Consider the following 16,490-nt stretch of genomic DNA (forward strand, 5'->3'; position numbering starts at 1 on the left):
ATATTAATATTTCAACCCTTGTGGATATGTAATGCCATGCTGATTGCTGATTAAGTGTAGAAATTACAAGATAAATTTTTAAAAAGTTGCCAGGAAAATTAATCTTTTCTCTGCATACTGCTCATTGTACACCTAAATATTCAAACTAAAAAAAGCATATTTTGTTCTGTTTTATTTTGAACTAATGAATTTGAAATAGCTTTGGATGTAAGAAAAATTTTTAAATTTCAAGTTCTTGGTAAAATGGTCCTTGATTATAAGAAGCAAATATGACTTTGCTTCTGCAGGGTTTGTTATAAATGGAGCTCTTGGATCCAAGTGATGTATATTATATGTAGACAGTTAACTATTTCTTTGCCATATATATGGCATGTTAACAAGTACACAATAGAGAGCATCTTCTTGACTTAAACCAAAATAAATCCAATATCTTTGTGAAAACTTTCAAATGACAATCAAAATGAGTGTTTAATAAGCAAATAAGTAAAGAGTCTTGACACCTATAGATGTAAAGCAAGAAAATATTCAGTCCTGACACCTATGTTTATGTTTCCAGAGAAGTTACAGGACGGCTGCCAGGGAAGATCATCAGAGGGAGCACAATATCTATTCTGAGGCTTTGAACAGGGAGAAGCGAGAGGAAGAAAACAGGCATAAGAGAGCGACTGTCACTGTAATCACTCCAGCAAATAATACCTGCAGTCTGCTTTTACAGTCAGACCCTGCACTGTGGGATCACATGATACAAATGCATAGTGTATGTTATATAGTTGACGTCCAACTTGCTGCACCTTGAATATTTTGCTCTACTCTGCTCTGCTTTGCTCTATTGTATGTACTCTACTGTGCTTTATCTACTATGCTCTGCTATATGTACTCCCTACTCTGCTGTATTTACCCTGTTCTATTTTGCTCCACTCCAGTCCTTGTTTATTAATGTTTGTATATTATGCATTATTTATATGATTGTTTTTTAGTGTTAATTTTATTTCCTATTTGTTTGTTTATATATATTTCAGAGAATTTTTATAGAAGGTTTCTAAGGGAAGATTTTACTTTTCTTTTACCTTTAATATGTTTTAAGACTTAAATAGAATGAGTTCTAAGTAGTGATGTCAAGTGAGTTAGTGGTTTAATCAAATTTCAAGAATTCTCTTTATGTTTTCATTTTTATTCAACTCACAGGATGAGATGCGTACAGAAGAAGCCATTATAGCCATGTTTCATACCCATGTCACGGCCATCAAGGACATATATAAGAAGACAATATTTGAGACATATGATGGATCCAAGAAACTGACTGGTTATAGTTTCCGTGTGCAAAGAGTGAGGGTAAGTATTAGATATACCATGAGTCAGCAAGGTGTATTTTAAAATACACATATTACATAGGCTTTATTGACAAATGTTGTAAACGACTAATGTCACTGTATATGAGGAGAGAAGAAGACTCAGACATGGTGTAGCTTGCATTCATTACTTGTTTGTTTATGTGAGAAACTCGACATATGGAGCTTTTTTCTCGGCATCAAAAATGGTATGTTTATTGTTCATGTATGCATGTTACTATATGGCAGTTTAACAGATATGAGAAGCACAGGAGAATAGGCCTGTTGGCTTTTCTCATTCTAGGTGGCATGTGAAGTAATTCTCAAGTCAAGTTGTCAGAGTGAACAAGGCTGCAGTCGCAGTAGAAGATTTAGTTACTATTTAACTTTTAACATAGTTTAATAAGTTCTTTTCTTTTTCAAAAAATCCCCAACTTTATGGTTAATTACCACCTACCAGAAGAATGATCTCAATCTATTTATACCATTAAATGTTACTTTCAGGTTTTCAAGCGTACTGACTGTTCACAAGCAAACGTGAAAGACTTCTGCATCGCACATATAGATGTCAGCAACTTCCTTAACCTAAACTCTAAAATGGACCACGACAAGTACTGCCTGGCGTACATGTTCACGTATCGTGATTTCACTGGAGGCACCCTGGGACTGGCGTGGGTGGGCTCCTCAGGAAGTAAGTGGTGCAAAGATTTTGTAATACATAGCCAATAGTTTATCATACAGCTTAATTAATTACTTAATTTATTTATTTGTTGATTGATTGATCGATTGATCGATTTGAGATGAAAAGCTCTTTTGTCACATACTTAGAAAAAAGTAAACTCACATGAAGTATTTCAACATGTCATTGGCCATCTTCAAAAGGGTATTTGATTTTTACTATCTACCAAACTGATGAAACTTTTTAAACATGAATTTTTAATCATATATTAAATCACATAAATATTTAGTTATTGTTTGTGTAATTATTCATAGATGGAAGTAATGCATACATGTGCACACACACACACACACACACACACACACACACACACACACACACACACACACACACACACACACACACACACACACACACACACACACACACACACACATATGATATCAATTATGACTTCTTCTTAAGGGGCATCTGGTGGCATATGTGAAAGATGGAAGGAGTACAGTGAGCAGGATAGCTCAGGCAGTAAGGTCACCAAAGTGTACAAGAGTCTGAACACAGGCATTGTGACCTTCATTAACTATGGGCAGACAGTTCCATCCAGGGTTTCCTCACTGACACTGGCCCACGAAATTGGTCATAACTTTGGGTCACCGGTGAGTCCATAGTGTGTTAGGGCACATTCCCAATGAATCTGCTCTACATAGATTGTTCCATCTCTGCAGGGACTCTCGTTGAATGCAATCAGATTAACAGATTAACACGCCTCCTCCTGATGTTGAGTAGAATACAGAAAAGTTTGTGATTTTAAGAGTGCATTAGAAACAAGAGGAGGTGTGTTAATCTGTGTATGTGAGTCTCTGCAGAGTTGGGAATGGGCCCTTAGACAAGAGAAAGTGCGCAGGGTGAAAGACTATATATATATATATATATATATATATATATATATATATCATATGTATGGATCTTTTCTTATGTGGCCAAAGGAGATATTCATAATACTGCATTTATTTAGTGTAAAATATTTATTCAGATGTGGAATGTAATCTATAAAATAAAACTGTACTGCTTAAGACAAAGAGATGTTTTTTTTTTTTTCGGATTAGAGAAAATGACCACAGAATCCTATTTGCACTTGCTTTATGTTGATAAATGAAAAAGGAATAAATAAGAATTGAATAAAGAAAAATTAACAAAATAAGTGAGCAAAGAAAAAATATACAAATATATACAAAAGTAAATAACTTAATAAATAGTCAAATAGATAAGTACTGAAAATTTAAATATAATTATTTCAGCATGACCAGGGAAGTGAGTGTACACCCTACACATCAATGGGTGACAAACGGGAACTATATCATGTTTGCGAGTGCTACCTCTGGCGACAAATCCAACAACAAGTTGTTCTCCCCTTGCAGTAAAGACAACATCACTCTGGTTCTTGATGCTCTGAACAGGGGAGCTAAAGCGAACTGCCTTATTGGTAAGATTTACTACTGGCAGTGTGCGTTAGATCTATACATAGCAAAATATTGATTTTTCTTCTTATTTGAACACCTTATCACCAATGTATACTATAACCAAAACTATAGAGAAAATTTCAACCCACAAACCCCAAAATAATTTTTACCACCCATGAACAAAATCATGGAGATGGAGATGGGTGAATTCCACTCAAAATAATGAAAACAGAAATTAAGAACTCAAAAACAAGCTTATTATGTATCCTAATTATCTCTAAGGCTTTGTATATACCTTGATTATGAAGAAAAATTGTTGAAATTTCCAGGAATGTTCACTTTTTGCTATGTTGTAGTCTAATCTGTTGAGTCGTTGTTAAGCTGGTGCGAGAGTAATGATCTTATCTTGAACGTAGCTAAAACCAAAGAAATGATAGTGGATTTTAGAAGGAATCAGAATGTAAAGGTACCACTCACCATTGGTAATGATGAAGTTAGTAGGGTAGAGGAATTTAAACTACTTGGTATACACCTTAACAGTAAATTGAATTGGAAAGATAACACCGTAAAGAGTGTAAAGAAGGCACGGCAAAGACTGTATTTTTTAAGATCATTGAGAACTTTTACTGATAGTGTGCCTATTTTAGTCAATTTTTATAGGTGTGTAATTGAAAGCATTCTAGCGTACGGAATTATAACATGGTATAGCGGAACAGCTGGGGAGGAAAGGAAGAAATTAGCAAACGTTGTAAAAACTGCAAGCAGGATTATCGGACAAGATCTCCCCAAGCTGGATGATATTTTTAAGGACAGGATGGAGAAAAGAATTGTCAACACCATGAAAGACGCTTTCCATCCTGCATCCTCTCTTTTTACTTTTTTACCAAGCAACAGTAGACTTTTAACTTTTAAAGGCAGGAAACGCTTTTTAAACAGCTTTTATCCAAGTGCAGTGACGCATTTTAATTTGATCTCAAAGCTAAATTCTTAATTAATTTATTTATTTATTATTTTATTATTTTACTCTGTATATTGCTCCAATGGAAAATGATTTCCGATTTTTATAATTGGCTAAATAAACTCTTATCTTATCTTATCTTAATGCCTGTTGTTTGCCTTTAAACAATGGTATGCAAACGTCATACCTTTCTACATACTAATTCATTGATTTGCATTTTAGCAAGAAATATTGGGATGAATTAGTTAAATTTTTAGAATTTTATTTACTATAGGAGGGACAGACACACCAAGTATTGGTAATGACCTAATGCTTTCCCTCTATTTATTGAATTATATAAATTATTATATTATGTAAACTTGTTTGTTACCATTCATTGTCATTTTAAGACTATTATTATTATTATCTCAGATACCCAGGGGCCATTAAATGAGTATTTTGGAATCACCCATAACCAGCTTAAATATTTTACGGTGTAATTGTATTTATCATGCATAGTTATGGTTCTTCCAATTGCCTTTATTACCTTTTGCTTCATGAAAACTGTTAATATTGACATGGATATTGCCTGTATTTTGATTCCAGACTCCCTTCCATTCACATTACAAGATCTTCCTTTGCATATGTACTGGTGGTTCATATATCTAAAAATCACCCTTATTAAAATCTTAATAATTTATCAACCTTTTTTTATGTAAAAAGTTACGAAAAGAATCCATAGATTTTCATATCAAATCTAGACTGTTTGGCTGTCCTTACAAGTGCCGGTTAGTCACATTTGTAAGAGAAAATGGCTGAGTCAGTATCTTGTTGGGTGAATTTTAATAAAAAAAAGTTGGTATATTTGATTTTATATTTATTACTTTAAAACCTATTTTGATTTTTCTCTACAGTCTATAACATAAGGCGTTGCATGATTATTATCTTTATATTATCTTTTGTACCACAGGCAGTGAAGCTGCTTTCTGTGGAAACAACATAGTAGAAGAAGGAGAGGAATGTGACTGTGGATTTGCCAACAGCAATGGGGAATGTACAGACAAGTGCTGCAACCCAGCAGTAGAAAGTGGCAGTAGCAGTAATGCATGTAAAAGAAAGCCTGGCAAAGTGTGTAGGTAAGGGGAAATATGGATTGTTACAGTGCCAGATGCCACATTTTGCTGAAGGGAAAAACGAGCATGAAAAAATTTTAGCCTTGCTTTGCTCAGTGAATATAAAATTGTAGAAGAGGACAATTTTATGTAATTTTTAGGGCAGGGGATTGGTTCTTTAGAAGATGAAAGGACATATTCCCTTTGTGCCACCTGGATCTGCCATTAAAATGGCATTTTCTTGAACTGCCTGTAATTATTCAGCAACTGAAAAGCTAATCTTAAAAGAAATGCTTATTTACCATTTTTAGGCATTTTAAGCAGTAATGGACACATAAACTAAAATTGGTAAAACTGTGATTGCTTATATATTATCTTGAATTTAAAATCAACGTCAGGGAGTGAAATCATTACGGTTGAATTGTAGGGCAACTGCTTAATTTTTTATTCATAAATTTTTCTTTCAGCCCATCGCAAGGGCCATGTTGTGATCCAGACACCTGTGAGTATGTTCCAGAGTCAAGGAATCTTGTATGCAGAGCTGCTGCAGATTGCAATGAAGAACAGATTTGTAAATATCCTTGGTCTACAGGAGCATTTCACTTTTGTATTATAGACCAGTTTGCCTAATGGAGAATTGTGATAATAATTATAGTTGTACCACCAGCGTAGGCGCTGGCGGTACACATGGTTTTAGTCCCTACCCGTATGTTCCGCCAGCTCTGCCGGCTCCTGCGGCTCCACCGCCAAGTCATCATTACCGCTTCTCCTCCTAGACTACTAGGGCCTACGTACCCAGCTCTTGGATTTAGGTCACCTATAATCTCAACTCGTTCCACGTAAAATTTGGGCTTTGTCGGTGTTGGGGTCTAGGTGTGGCACTCATTGCAATGCACCCTTGTCCAAAAATGGCAAAATTAAATGCTAATTATCTACCCTACGGAAGGAATTATGGGAAAAATTTCTACAGACAACTTTCCAAAAGTCATATGTGTAGATTTCAAATATACCCTTGGATTTGACCTTTAACCTTTATTTCAAGGTCAAACGGGCCAAAATTTTCCAAAAAACGAAATTTTTTACGAAAAAAAAATTGTTTGCGCTGTTATTCAGACACTACACAGACTTAACCAATAATATTGGAAAGAGTTACTCTTCAGTTCATCTTTCATCTCCGTGAATTTGGGGTCAATCGGTGCATTTTCACGGGAGTAGCGGCCATAAGATACCGAAACTGAAAACTGTCTCTAATTCGGGAACCGTTAATGGTAGAGATCCAATCTTTTTTGCATTTTGTAGAGCATGTAAAGCCCAACACTGGAGGTGGTCTCTGTTTTTTTGTATTCCATACGGTTTTCGAGTTACGCTGTATCAAAAAGTACATATTGGTGGTGAAAGCAAAATGTGCAGTACGGTAATGGATAATAAATTTTGAACCCCGGGAAAATAAAACATAAGGCTTGGCAAGGCAGACAACGTCTGGTCAAAAATGACATTATTTCATGAAATTTGAACATCTGGAACTTCTGAGCACTTCCCATTTCAAGAATTTTGACCAAAATGACCTTTTCTTTATTTTAATTAATTTTTTCTGTATGAAATTTATGGCACATTATTGTAACTCCAAAATTATAACATTTAGTCCCTTATATCTCCAAAACTGGCAGAGATAGGTCCATAGTTACTATTGAACTTGAATAGGAAGTCATATACTGGCAATCTAAATGTGACCTTGAAATTGACCTTTGACCTACTTTTCATCATGAATTGAACTTTGCAAATTTTTGTTCCCTTTTATCTACAAAACTGGCGGAGATAGGTCCATAGTTACTATTGAACTTGGATAGGAAGTCATATATTGGCAATCTAAATGTGACCTTGAAATTGACCTTTGACCTACTTTTCACCATGAACTGAACTTTGCAAATTTTTGTTCCCTTTTATCTACAAAACTGGCGGAGATAGGTCCATAGTTACTATTGAAATTGGATAGGAAGTCATATACTGGCAATCTAAGTGTGACCTTGAAATTGACCTTTGACCTACTTTTCATCATGAATTGAACTTTGCAAATCTTGGTTCCCTTTTATCTCCAAAACTGGCAGAGATAGGTCCATAGTTATTATTGAACTTGAAAAGGAAGTCGTATACTGGCAATCTTACTGTGACCTTGAAATTGACCTTTGACCTACTTTACACCATAAACTGAACTTTGCAAATTTTTGTTCCCTTTTATCTCCAAAACTGGCAGATATAGGTCCATAGCTACTATTGAACTTGGATAGGAAGTCATATACTGGCAATCTAAGTGTGACCTTGAAATTGACCTTTGACCTACTATTCACCATGCACTTAATTTTGCAAATTTAAGTTCCCTTTATCTCCAAAACTGGCAAAGATACGCCCATAGTTACTATTGAATTTGAATAGAAAGTCATTAGAGGCAATTTACTGTGACCTTAAAATTGATCTTTGACCTACTTTTCACCATGAACTGAACTTTGCTAATTTCTTTTCCTTTTAACTCCAAACCTGGCAGAGATACGTCCATAGTTACTATTGATGTTGAATAGGAAGTCGTATACTTGTTATCTTACTTTGACCTTGAAATTGACCTTTGACCTACTTTACACCATAAACTGAACTTTGCAACTTTTTTAATGCTTATACTTTCAAAACTGGCAGGGATAGGTCCATAGTTACTATTGAACTTGAATAGGAAGTCATATACTGGCAATGTAAGTGTGACCTTGAAATTGACCTTTGACCTACTTTGTACGATGAACTGAACTTTGATTGTACCACTTTAGTTTTATTTTTTTTGCACATTTTGAGAATTCTTGTTGATTGCATTTTTTACAGCTTGTCAAGCACAAGACTGGTAGTGGTGTCCCTTTTTTTTGGGGGGGGGGGGGTCCATACGAATGCGCTTACTCCAGCTGGTGGTACAATATCCGGAGGCGGATCTCTCTGATCCTCTAGTTAATCGAGATTTAGAAGTCACATTTTCACACTGCTAGCCTTTTTATATATGACCACATGCTCTGATAACTTTTAAGCTGATTTTAACTGCATGCGATTTAATCATAAATGAAGTACTCTTTTCTGTCAGTAAAATATTAGCCTTAACTCCTGTCTCACGGGAAGAAACTACACTTGTCCAGACTCAAGATTGAAGGCGGACTTTTCACCTTGTAAAAATAATACCAAAGTATGCAAACAAGGGGTAAGTTTTTTTTTCTGTTTTCAGTATATCTTATCACAGTGATTCTTTTATAAGGATATTGCTAGATTTACAATATGATTGTCATGTTATAAGACCTAACTTTTCACTTTCTACACAAAATTAAACTACACGTTACAAAGATTTTGATCACAAAGTGACCTTCCTACAAAGACTACACAGATGAATTTCTATCAGAATAGTTTTATTATTTGAAAGTGTTGTAACGTGATATTTAAACATGTGGATGACATAACCCTACTCAGCACTGGCAATTTGCAATCCCCTGATTCCTAACAATGGCAATAAATGGAGCAGTCAGTGTTTTTACACCAATGTATCTCTTCAGTAATTTTGACCGTTGAATTGACCACAGTATTTAGCTTCTATTTCTATAAACAAGTGGTACCTTGTGCTTCCTGTGTAGTGTAAAACTTATTAATTTAAATATCTCATTTATATCAGCAGTTATTGCCCTTTTGACATGGCATAGAATTTGAATATTGTATAAAACAAATAAAAGTTCCCAGCCTTTTTCATTCTTTCAGTAAGCCTTCACACTGGTAATTTGATAGTGAGTGTAAGGAATTTTGTCAGGCAAGGATAACTCACTTCAATATTAACCAGGTAATAGACTTTATGTGGTTAAAGATGTTTTCCACTTTCTTTTTAGGAATGCACTGGGTCTATATGTGAAAGAATAGAGAGTAATAATGTCCGCTGGGAGGAGTGCTTCATTAAAGCTGATCTTGCAGATAAAAAAGTTGACAAGACATCCTTATGTTATGTATCTTGTAGAGGTATGTTGGTGCTCTTAATATTTCTGTTATAATAACAGTCCTTTCAGACTTTTCAAGTTACAGGCCATCCGGGCCACCAGGGTCTGAGATTTTATTATTATTTTCAAAAGGTAATTTTAAAAAATGGTGTCGACATTTAGTCTGAACATTTATAAAAATGAATTTGAGTACATAACAGCTGAAAAAATCCACTGGCCCAAGTAGGTAACCCACTGGTTTTCAGAAATTTTACCTTTCCTGGCGTTGGCAGTCCGTCCAGTAGTTAGCATCACGGACTGTTATTAAATGTATTTTTAATAAGGGGTGGAGAGGCATATAATTTATGGTTCATGGTTTCATTTTTACATTTTTTTTTTGATAATTTGATAATTTTCTAAAATATTTTTGACATTTAAATTTAAATGTGAAAAACGATGTATTTTCCTAATTGTAGAAGGGAATGCTACAAAATGCTGGAGCTCTTTGAATCAAAAGGATAGCGGTTTTCCAGATACTTTTAAGGACATGTTACAAAATGTTACCAATGGAGCTGCTATCAAAGCGCCCCCTGGTGAGTAGAGAGTCCATGTAAAATGTTATACTGGTGTGTATAGTTGTGAGTGGGAGTGGATGGGTGTCTAGGATGGAATAGTGGATTTTGATGGTGGTGTAGTTTATTGATAGGTGTTATATAGATGGGGTAGAATAATTTCATTGTTGGGCATGTAGTTTTGATTTGTATGATGGTTTTACAACTTGTTTTTAATGTTGTAATATTTTAGTATTTTATCATTGTAAAGTCTACTGAACTTCTAACGATTTTGGACTTTAAATGAATTTTATTATAATAGTTGTGTGTAAGGATTGATGAAGGTTTATGAAAGGCTAGATGGGGTTTGTTTCACCAGGACACCTCTAGCATAATAATGTTAGGGATATTAGATGATATTGATAAAGATGATAACAATGATGGATGACATTTATTTGTTAAGAGTATATTTATTTTAAATGTTCAGTAGCCAACATTTTGTTGGAAAAAAGGAAAACCACTTAGTTCTTTGTGAAATGCCAGTATACCATGTTTACCTGCTTTCCATCTGTATTTGTACCAGGTGCGCCATGTAATAATTTTGCTGGCTACTGTGATGTGTTTTATAAATGTCGAGGGGTGGATGCTGATGGACCCTTGGCAAGACTCAAGAACTTACTTTTTAATGAGCAGACACTTAATTCAATTAAGGATTGGATTATTGTAAGTTGAGAACTAGAATGGTATTGTAAATACTTTTTTTTAAAAGAAAGAAAGAAAATAAGAAAGGAAAAAAGGCAGTTCTTTAAGGTTACCAAATGAAATATTTTTTTAAATCTGTCTTGTAAGAAGATATCTCTAGACTTGTCTTTATAAAAAATACTATCAGTAGTCTGTAGGAATTTTAGTCAGCATTGAGAAAGTGGAGATGAATGATACAAATTTGGTCATAGAAATTGTGAATTAATTCTTTCTTGCATTGTGTCCTATAGCAACAACAACAACAACAGAAAAAAGATAAAAATCATTTTGGACACATTTTTCTAAAAAATTTTCATTGATTAATGATTCAATTCCAGACTTATTGGTGGGCAGTGGTTCTTATGATCATAGGTCTGATCATCTTCATGGCTTTGTTTATTAAACTTTGTGCTGTGCACACTCCCAGCAGCAACCCTAATAAAAAACCTGCACGAAAGGTCAGCGAAACCATGAACACGCTGAGGCACCCGCGACAGAGTATTCGCCAATACCGAGAGGGGGTGAGTTAGAATGTGACACAGTATTTCTGTTTCTTTTTCTGTCCATCTCTTTATTGATACATGTAAATCATTCCTTATTCTAACAAAAAAATTTGCTACGCTTATTGATAAAATAGTATTTTGACATATATAACCTAATTACAAGTTTAAAAAAAAAAATGTTTGAATTCTAAAAAAAAAATAAACATTTGCCCATTAACACCCTAGCATTATGGGAATGTTTGTACTGAAAATGGTAACAATTTTTTTCTCTCTCCACAGCACCGCCACCCCCAGGAGCCGCCCCCTCCATACCCTGGCCCAAGCCAAGGTGCCCCGCCCCATGGCCGAGGCAAGAGAAGTGGAGGAAAGGGAGGAAGAAAAGAACAAGTGGAGATGAAGGGGCGTCGTGTATAACACAAGCTGCAGATAACAATATGATGATAACAATTGTGAAAAAATGTTGGCACAAATCAGGGAGTAGCAGATACTTTTTGTTGAATTATTCACTTTCCACCATTATTGAAGAGGATGAAAAAACATATCATGCACTTAAATGTTTTTTTTTTTTTTTTTCCATTTTCTTTTTGTAATATGGCGCACTATGGGATTGCTTTGTTGATCTAATGAAGATGGGAACTTTTTATATCTCTGAAGGTTGCAGTAAACATAGTGAATATAATTTGTATAATATTGGTAAATATCCCATTACCAGTACAGTGATGGAATTATCACGATGCATATGTGGTGTCATGATACTGGCCATTACACACTGTATTGGCATATGTTTATGTGTCACCTTCATAGGTAACACTGCTAACACAATAGACACACCACATTTTGCTGCGTGGGAAAACCTTCTAACAGTCAAGGATCATTCCTGATGTATATATACCATTTTAAAGGAAATTTGTACTAGTTTTAACAATGATGTTTTTCTTGGCCCATGCTTGTGTAAATTCAAATGCTGGAAATGATTTAATTTGGCTAGAGATGATGTATTATTTTAAAGTATTCGCCAGTTTAATTATTACTATTATTATTATTATTTGATCCAAAATCTGATTTGACTTAAGAAAAGTGCAGTTATTTGGCGTAAAGACAGAGAATGCCAGTGTTTGGCCGGGTATTGAAATGTTCTGTGAGGCACCATATGTTGATACTGTAATGTGATTGTGCAAACATGACAGCAGCGATAGAGAAATGACTACAATAACAACAGCAGGGAGTCAATATTCTTATATTTATACTTAATGAGTACTTTTGGGTTGTGAAAATTATCGTGCAAAAACAAACAAGACATGTATATGGCAACTTGCTCCCCATTAGCTGCGCTAAGGAGTGCCCATGATTTGCCTGACAGATAGACCTCGAGACAGACAAACAGACAGACACACAAACATACACACACACACAGGAAGACAGTTTTTCATCTAATTTCAACCTATATTAGACAATCATTGCCATCATCATTCATATTGCCCAGAGAGAAATGAAAATAGCCTGCTTGTCTGGTAATTACATTGTTGATCTTTATACAGTACATGAATTGGCTCATGAAGGCTTTTATCAGCTTATTACAGCATTTAGGCAAATGAAAAATTGTGATTTTACAACTGTGTCTGAAAAGCTGCAGCAAAAAAACTTGGTTAAATGATTTTCATCACCAAACTCATGCCCCGAGTTTGGTCAATATTGTCAAGGCTTAGCATTTATAAATATAATATATATACTTGAAAGTGAATATTAATATGAATATACAGTTATACATATAATACATGGAGACCAAGGGCCATCTGGTCAGACATATTTTATTAGGATGGTTGAAACTTGTATCATATAGATCAAATAGTTAATTTTTACTCAGGATAACGTTCCACTTGATGTCTAGTATAGATACTTTGCACGTGTATCACTTCTATTCAGAAAACCAAATGCACAATTTACCAATAACCACCTTTAAGATAAAATCTCATCTAGAATTTGTTTGAGTATGTATGTTAGGATATATACCTAGAGGGTCACTGTTGTCACCATTTAATGAGTAGTTATAAGACAATGGGAATTTCCAATTCACCTTTTTTTGTGTGTTGGGTGTTGTGTGTTATACTGTTATGGACACCTGGGCCTTTTCTGCAGGGCAGCTTGGTCGAGGTGATGTGTATCAAATCACGTGCAAGGCATCTATATGATGACATGGTATATGAAGATAACTTCATTTTTAGGCTGTCAATCAGTTTGATTATGCTCTGGCACTTGATCTGGCACAGAATGCTTATTCAAAATTATGCACATTTGATATATAGATTTACTTCCAAACAAATTCTTTTTCCCTTTTCTTGTCATGTGCTAAATACTGTGATAAATCTAGGCTTGAATGGAACATATTTGTGTGAATTTTGCATTTGTAGAATAAGCAAACTAGTAGTCAATGCTTCAAGAAGAATAAGTTTGTTTGCGATTAAAAGCGTAATAGTGAAAATAGTTCTGAATATTATTTTCTTATTGTGTGTGTCACTATTACTCGGTACTAAAAAGAAATCTGTCATTATTATTTTTTGTCTTAGAAAAAGGAACTGAGGTTTGTTCCAATTTTGTAATTAGACACTGTTAAATCTTCAGCTTATTTCATAATTACATTTCATGTGCAGAAATGAATCCCACTATTTTTATAGAGAAGGCATGCACACCAGTCAGACTGTCTGACACCATGATCATGTGACATACATCCATAACATCATGATCATGTGACTTCTGTCGGCTTATCCCATTTGTGGAAAGGATTGAGCTTAAAACAGCATCTTAACTAGAATTTCTGCTGCACCAATTTTCCTTTCTCAGCATAGTGATGTCTGTTAATATCTTAAATCTTATTTGATTGCAATACCTTTTTATATGTCTAGATATCTGCTTGGTGGTGCAGTCACTAGTTACAAGGATGGTTAAATATTTCAAAACTTGGATATGATGTCTCATTTAAAAGCCATGTTTGCCTTTCTGTGCATTAATTAATGCGACGGAAATGTTTTCTGGTAGTTGATGAATTTGGTGCGCTAGCCAAACCTTTGGCAAGAATGCATCTCTTTAAACAGGTGGCCAACTCTGCTTCTGAAGTCCAAAGGCTTGGTATGGTTAAGCATGAACTGGACAAAAATCATTGAACAAAAAACATAGCCAGGGGTCAGAAGCGCAATGCTGTTGGTGGAAAACTAAACAAAATGCATGCGGAAGTAGTGAACAATAGACAAATATGGCGAAAACTAGTCACATTCAAGTATTGAAAAAAAAAAGAGGATATATTAACTGTGTCCATCATTTTATTCCATTTGATCTTGCGCATGTAGACAAATATGTTGTTCTTTACAATGGGGGCATACATGAATTTAGCACCCCAAGATTAATCCTTATCAAGGCCCAGCTCTGAATTCTTTGTTAAGATATATTCAACGTTATGTAAATTAATCTTGAAGTGGGAGGTGGTCAAGTGTCCTCTGTGAGGTCCGTGCCGAGCATGTATGTCGTCACGAATTGGTCCCTGTGGTAACGGATCATGTGACTTTTTTACGTGACCATTGTTGTGAATAACATTTAAGTAGCGTAAAGTGACCTTATAACAAGCTAAACTGTTAGATATATAACCGTCGTCTCATCTCTCATCAATGCGGTCATGTGTAAACTTTTTCTTACTAATAGTGTTCAATAAAATTATGACATTTTATAAGTCGTTTGTGCTCTTCATTTTGTCTTTCAGACACATCTTGACGTTGGATAAGGCTAAAATATCTGATGCTCATTCTCACAAGAAACTTCTTTTGAAAGATCGTAAAGCGTACATTTCTATAGCCAGCCATACTTTCATTACGCAAACTGTCGGAGATAACTTGAAATAGGCATGTTGACGACAGAGGTTAGTTTTATTCCAGTAAAACTCAGGGTGACTATGAAAGTTTTTATTTTCGAAATGCATGTTTCAGTTTGACACAGAAGAGTAATTTGTTTAATAATATATCGTCTACTTTTAAAAAAAGAAATGAAGGGTAAATTTCCTTTTGAACTTTTAAATTGCGACTTTAACATATTTGTATGAGGTTAAGGACAAAAATACCTTTCATGCTGGCGGATCCAGGATTTAAAGAAATGGGGGGGGGGGGGGGGGGGGGGGCACATTTTGGTGCCCGTAATAATGCAAAAACAATGAGCAATGTCCTTAAAAATGACTTAAAGGCCCTTTCCTTATTTTCAAAGCATAAAAGCGCAAAAAGCTTTGTGTCCGCTTGTTTAATTTTGTCGGTCTTAAAAACTTAGTCCGTACAGCAGAGGATTATACTTTTATTGAGCACTAAAATGTTTCAGTACATTTTGCAGGCCCTCTAAACTACTTGTATATATATATATACATTAAGTACAATCTAGACCTATTATCACAATAAAAAATAAATAAATAAATAATAACAATAATAATAATAATAGTAATAATAATAATTATTGTAATAATAATAATTATTGACTTGATAATAATGAAGTTAAAGCCAAAAACTTTTTGGGAAAGCCCAGAAAAAATGCCATAGTACGCAGAGTGCAGACTCATTAATTGCACCGAATGACCTGAATATAGCCTGTCTGATTAACTGGATGTGCCATTCTCATCATCTTTTCACCAGTGCTAGCATTTCTTGCTTGTTGCGTAATTTGTATTCTTCATCCTACTTGTAAAGATGACAGTTTGCTTGTTTTCTAAACATGTCACCCGCCCACTCGCTCAGGGGTGGCAGGCTGGATCACGGTGGGCACGTGCATACACTGGACCATCTTAAACCGTGAAAAGAGACTTTCCATTTGACGTGAACAGTCCACATTTTGAGCCCATTGCGCTTCAGTTGTAACTCCATGTGAATCAATCTTTAGCTACCGATGGCGTGTGACGCTTTAAGGCTGTGTTACGCTCTTAGGTCGTCACGCGTGTGACCAAATCCTACGCCCTTATGTATGATGTGGAGTTTAAGGGACCATTACCAGACCCTATCGTACTAACTGTGGATCGATCTATCTCCAAATTGCAATTAACTTAAGCGGCCTAGATGTCGGTCACGCCTACTGAAGCTGCTAGGGGGTAATTAATTATCGTTTAGCAGCTTTAGTAGGTGTACCACACATCTAAGTTGCTTAAGCTGAAAGCAATTTAGCGAGAAACCCCATGGAGAT

General features: G+C 35.1%; 2 protein-coding genes across 2 annotated transcripts in view; both read left to right on the forward strand.

Annotated features, from left to right (window-relative positions):
* LOC106168401 (disintegrin and metalloproteinase domain-containing protein 10 homolog) overlaps nucleotides 1–6,132 on the forward strand; it is a 21,349-nt gene extending 15,217 nt beyond the window's left edge. The window contains 8 exon segments of the mRNA XM_087004388.1: nucleotides 557–757; nucleotides 1,186–1,332; nucleotides 1,833–2,019; nucleotides 2,473–2,663; nucleotides 3,306–3,349; nucleotides 3,351–3,490; nucleotides 5,375–5,512; nucleotides 5,984–6,132. Coding sequence (XP_086860514.1) covers nucleotides 557–757; nucleotides 1,186–1,332; nucleotides 1,833–2,019; nucleotides 2,473–2,663; nucleotides 3,306–3,349; nucleotides 3,351–3,490; nucleotides 5,375–5,512; nucleotides 5,984–6,132 — 1,197 coding nt within the window.
* On the forward strand, nucleotides 5,377–15,009 carry LOC106177612 (disintegrin and metalloproteinase domain-containing protein 10 homolog). Its single transcript, XM_087004106.1, has 8 exons — nucleotides 5,377–5,540; nucleotides 5,984–6,091; nucleotides 8,658–8,742; nucleotides 9,413–9,539; nucleotides 9,973–10,089; nucleotides 10,631–10,770; nucleotides 11,127–11,309; nucleotides 11,571–15,009. Exons 5-8 carry the CDS (start codon nucleotides 10,044–10,046, stop codon nucleotides 11,703–11,705), a joined length of 504 nt encoding a protein of 167 aa, XP_086860232.1. The 5' UTR covers nucleotides 5,377–5,540; nucleotides 5,984–6,091; nucleotides 8,658–8,742; nucleotides 9,413–9,539; nucleotides 9,973–10,043; the 3' UTR covers nucleotides 11,706–15,009.
* Nucleotides 15,010–16,490: the final 1,481 nt, after the last annotated feature.

The sequence above is a fragment of the Lingula anatina genome, chromosome 2 (genome assembly GCF_051362555.1).
Source record: "Lingula anatina isolate TDL-2025a chromosome 2, LinAna3.0, whole genome shotgun sequence".
In the NCBI taxonomy this organism is placed as follows: Eukaryota; Metazoa; Brachiopoda; class Lingulata; order Lingulida; family Lingulidae; genus Lingula; species Lingula anatina.

Bases quoted from the DNA above. Each gene is read 5' to 3' on its own strand.
- LOC106177612 (XM_087004106.1), top strand. From the start codon at position 10,044: ATGTTACAAAATGTTACCAATGGAGCTGCTATCAAAGCGCCCCCTG. The intron at 10,771-11,126 runs GTAAGTTGAGAA...ATTCAATTCCAG, and splicing joins CAATTAAGGATTGGATTATT to ACTTATTGGTGGGCAGTGGT. The intron at 11,310-11,570 runs GTGAGTTAGAAT...CTCTCTCCACAG, and splicing joins TTCGCCAATACCGAGAGGGG to CACCGCCACCCCCAGGAGCC.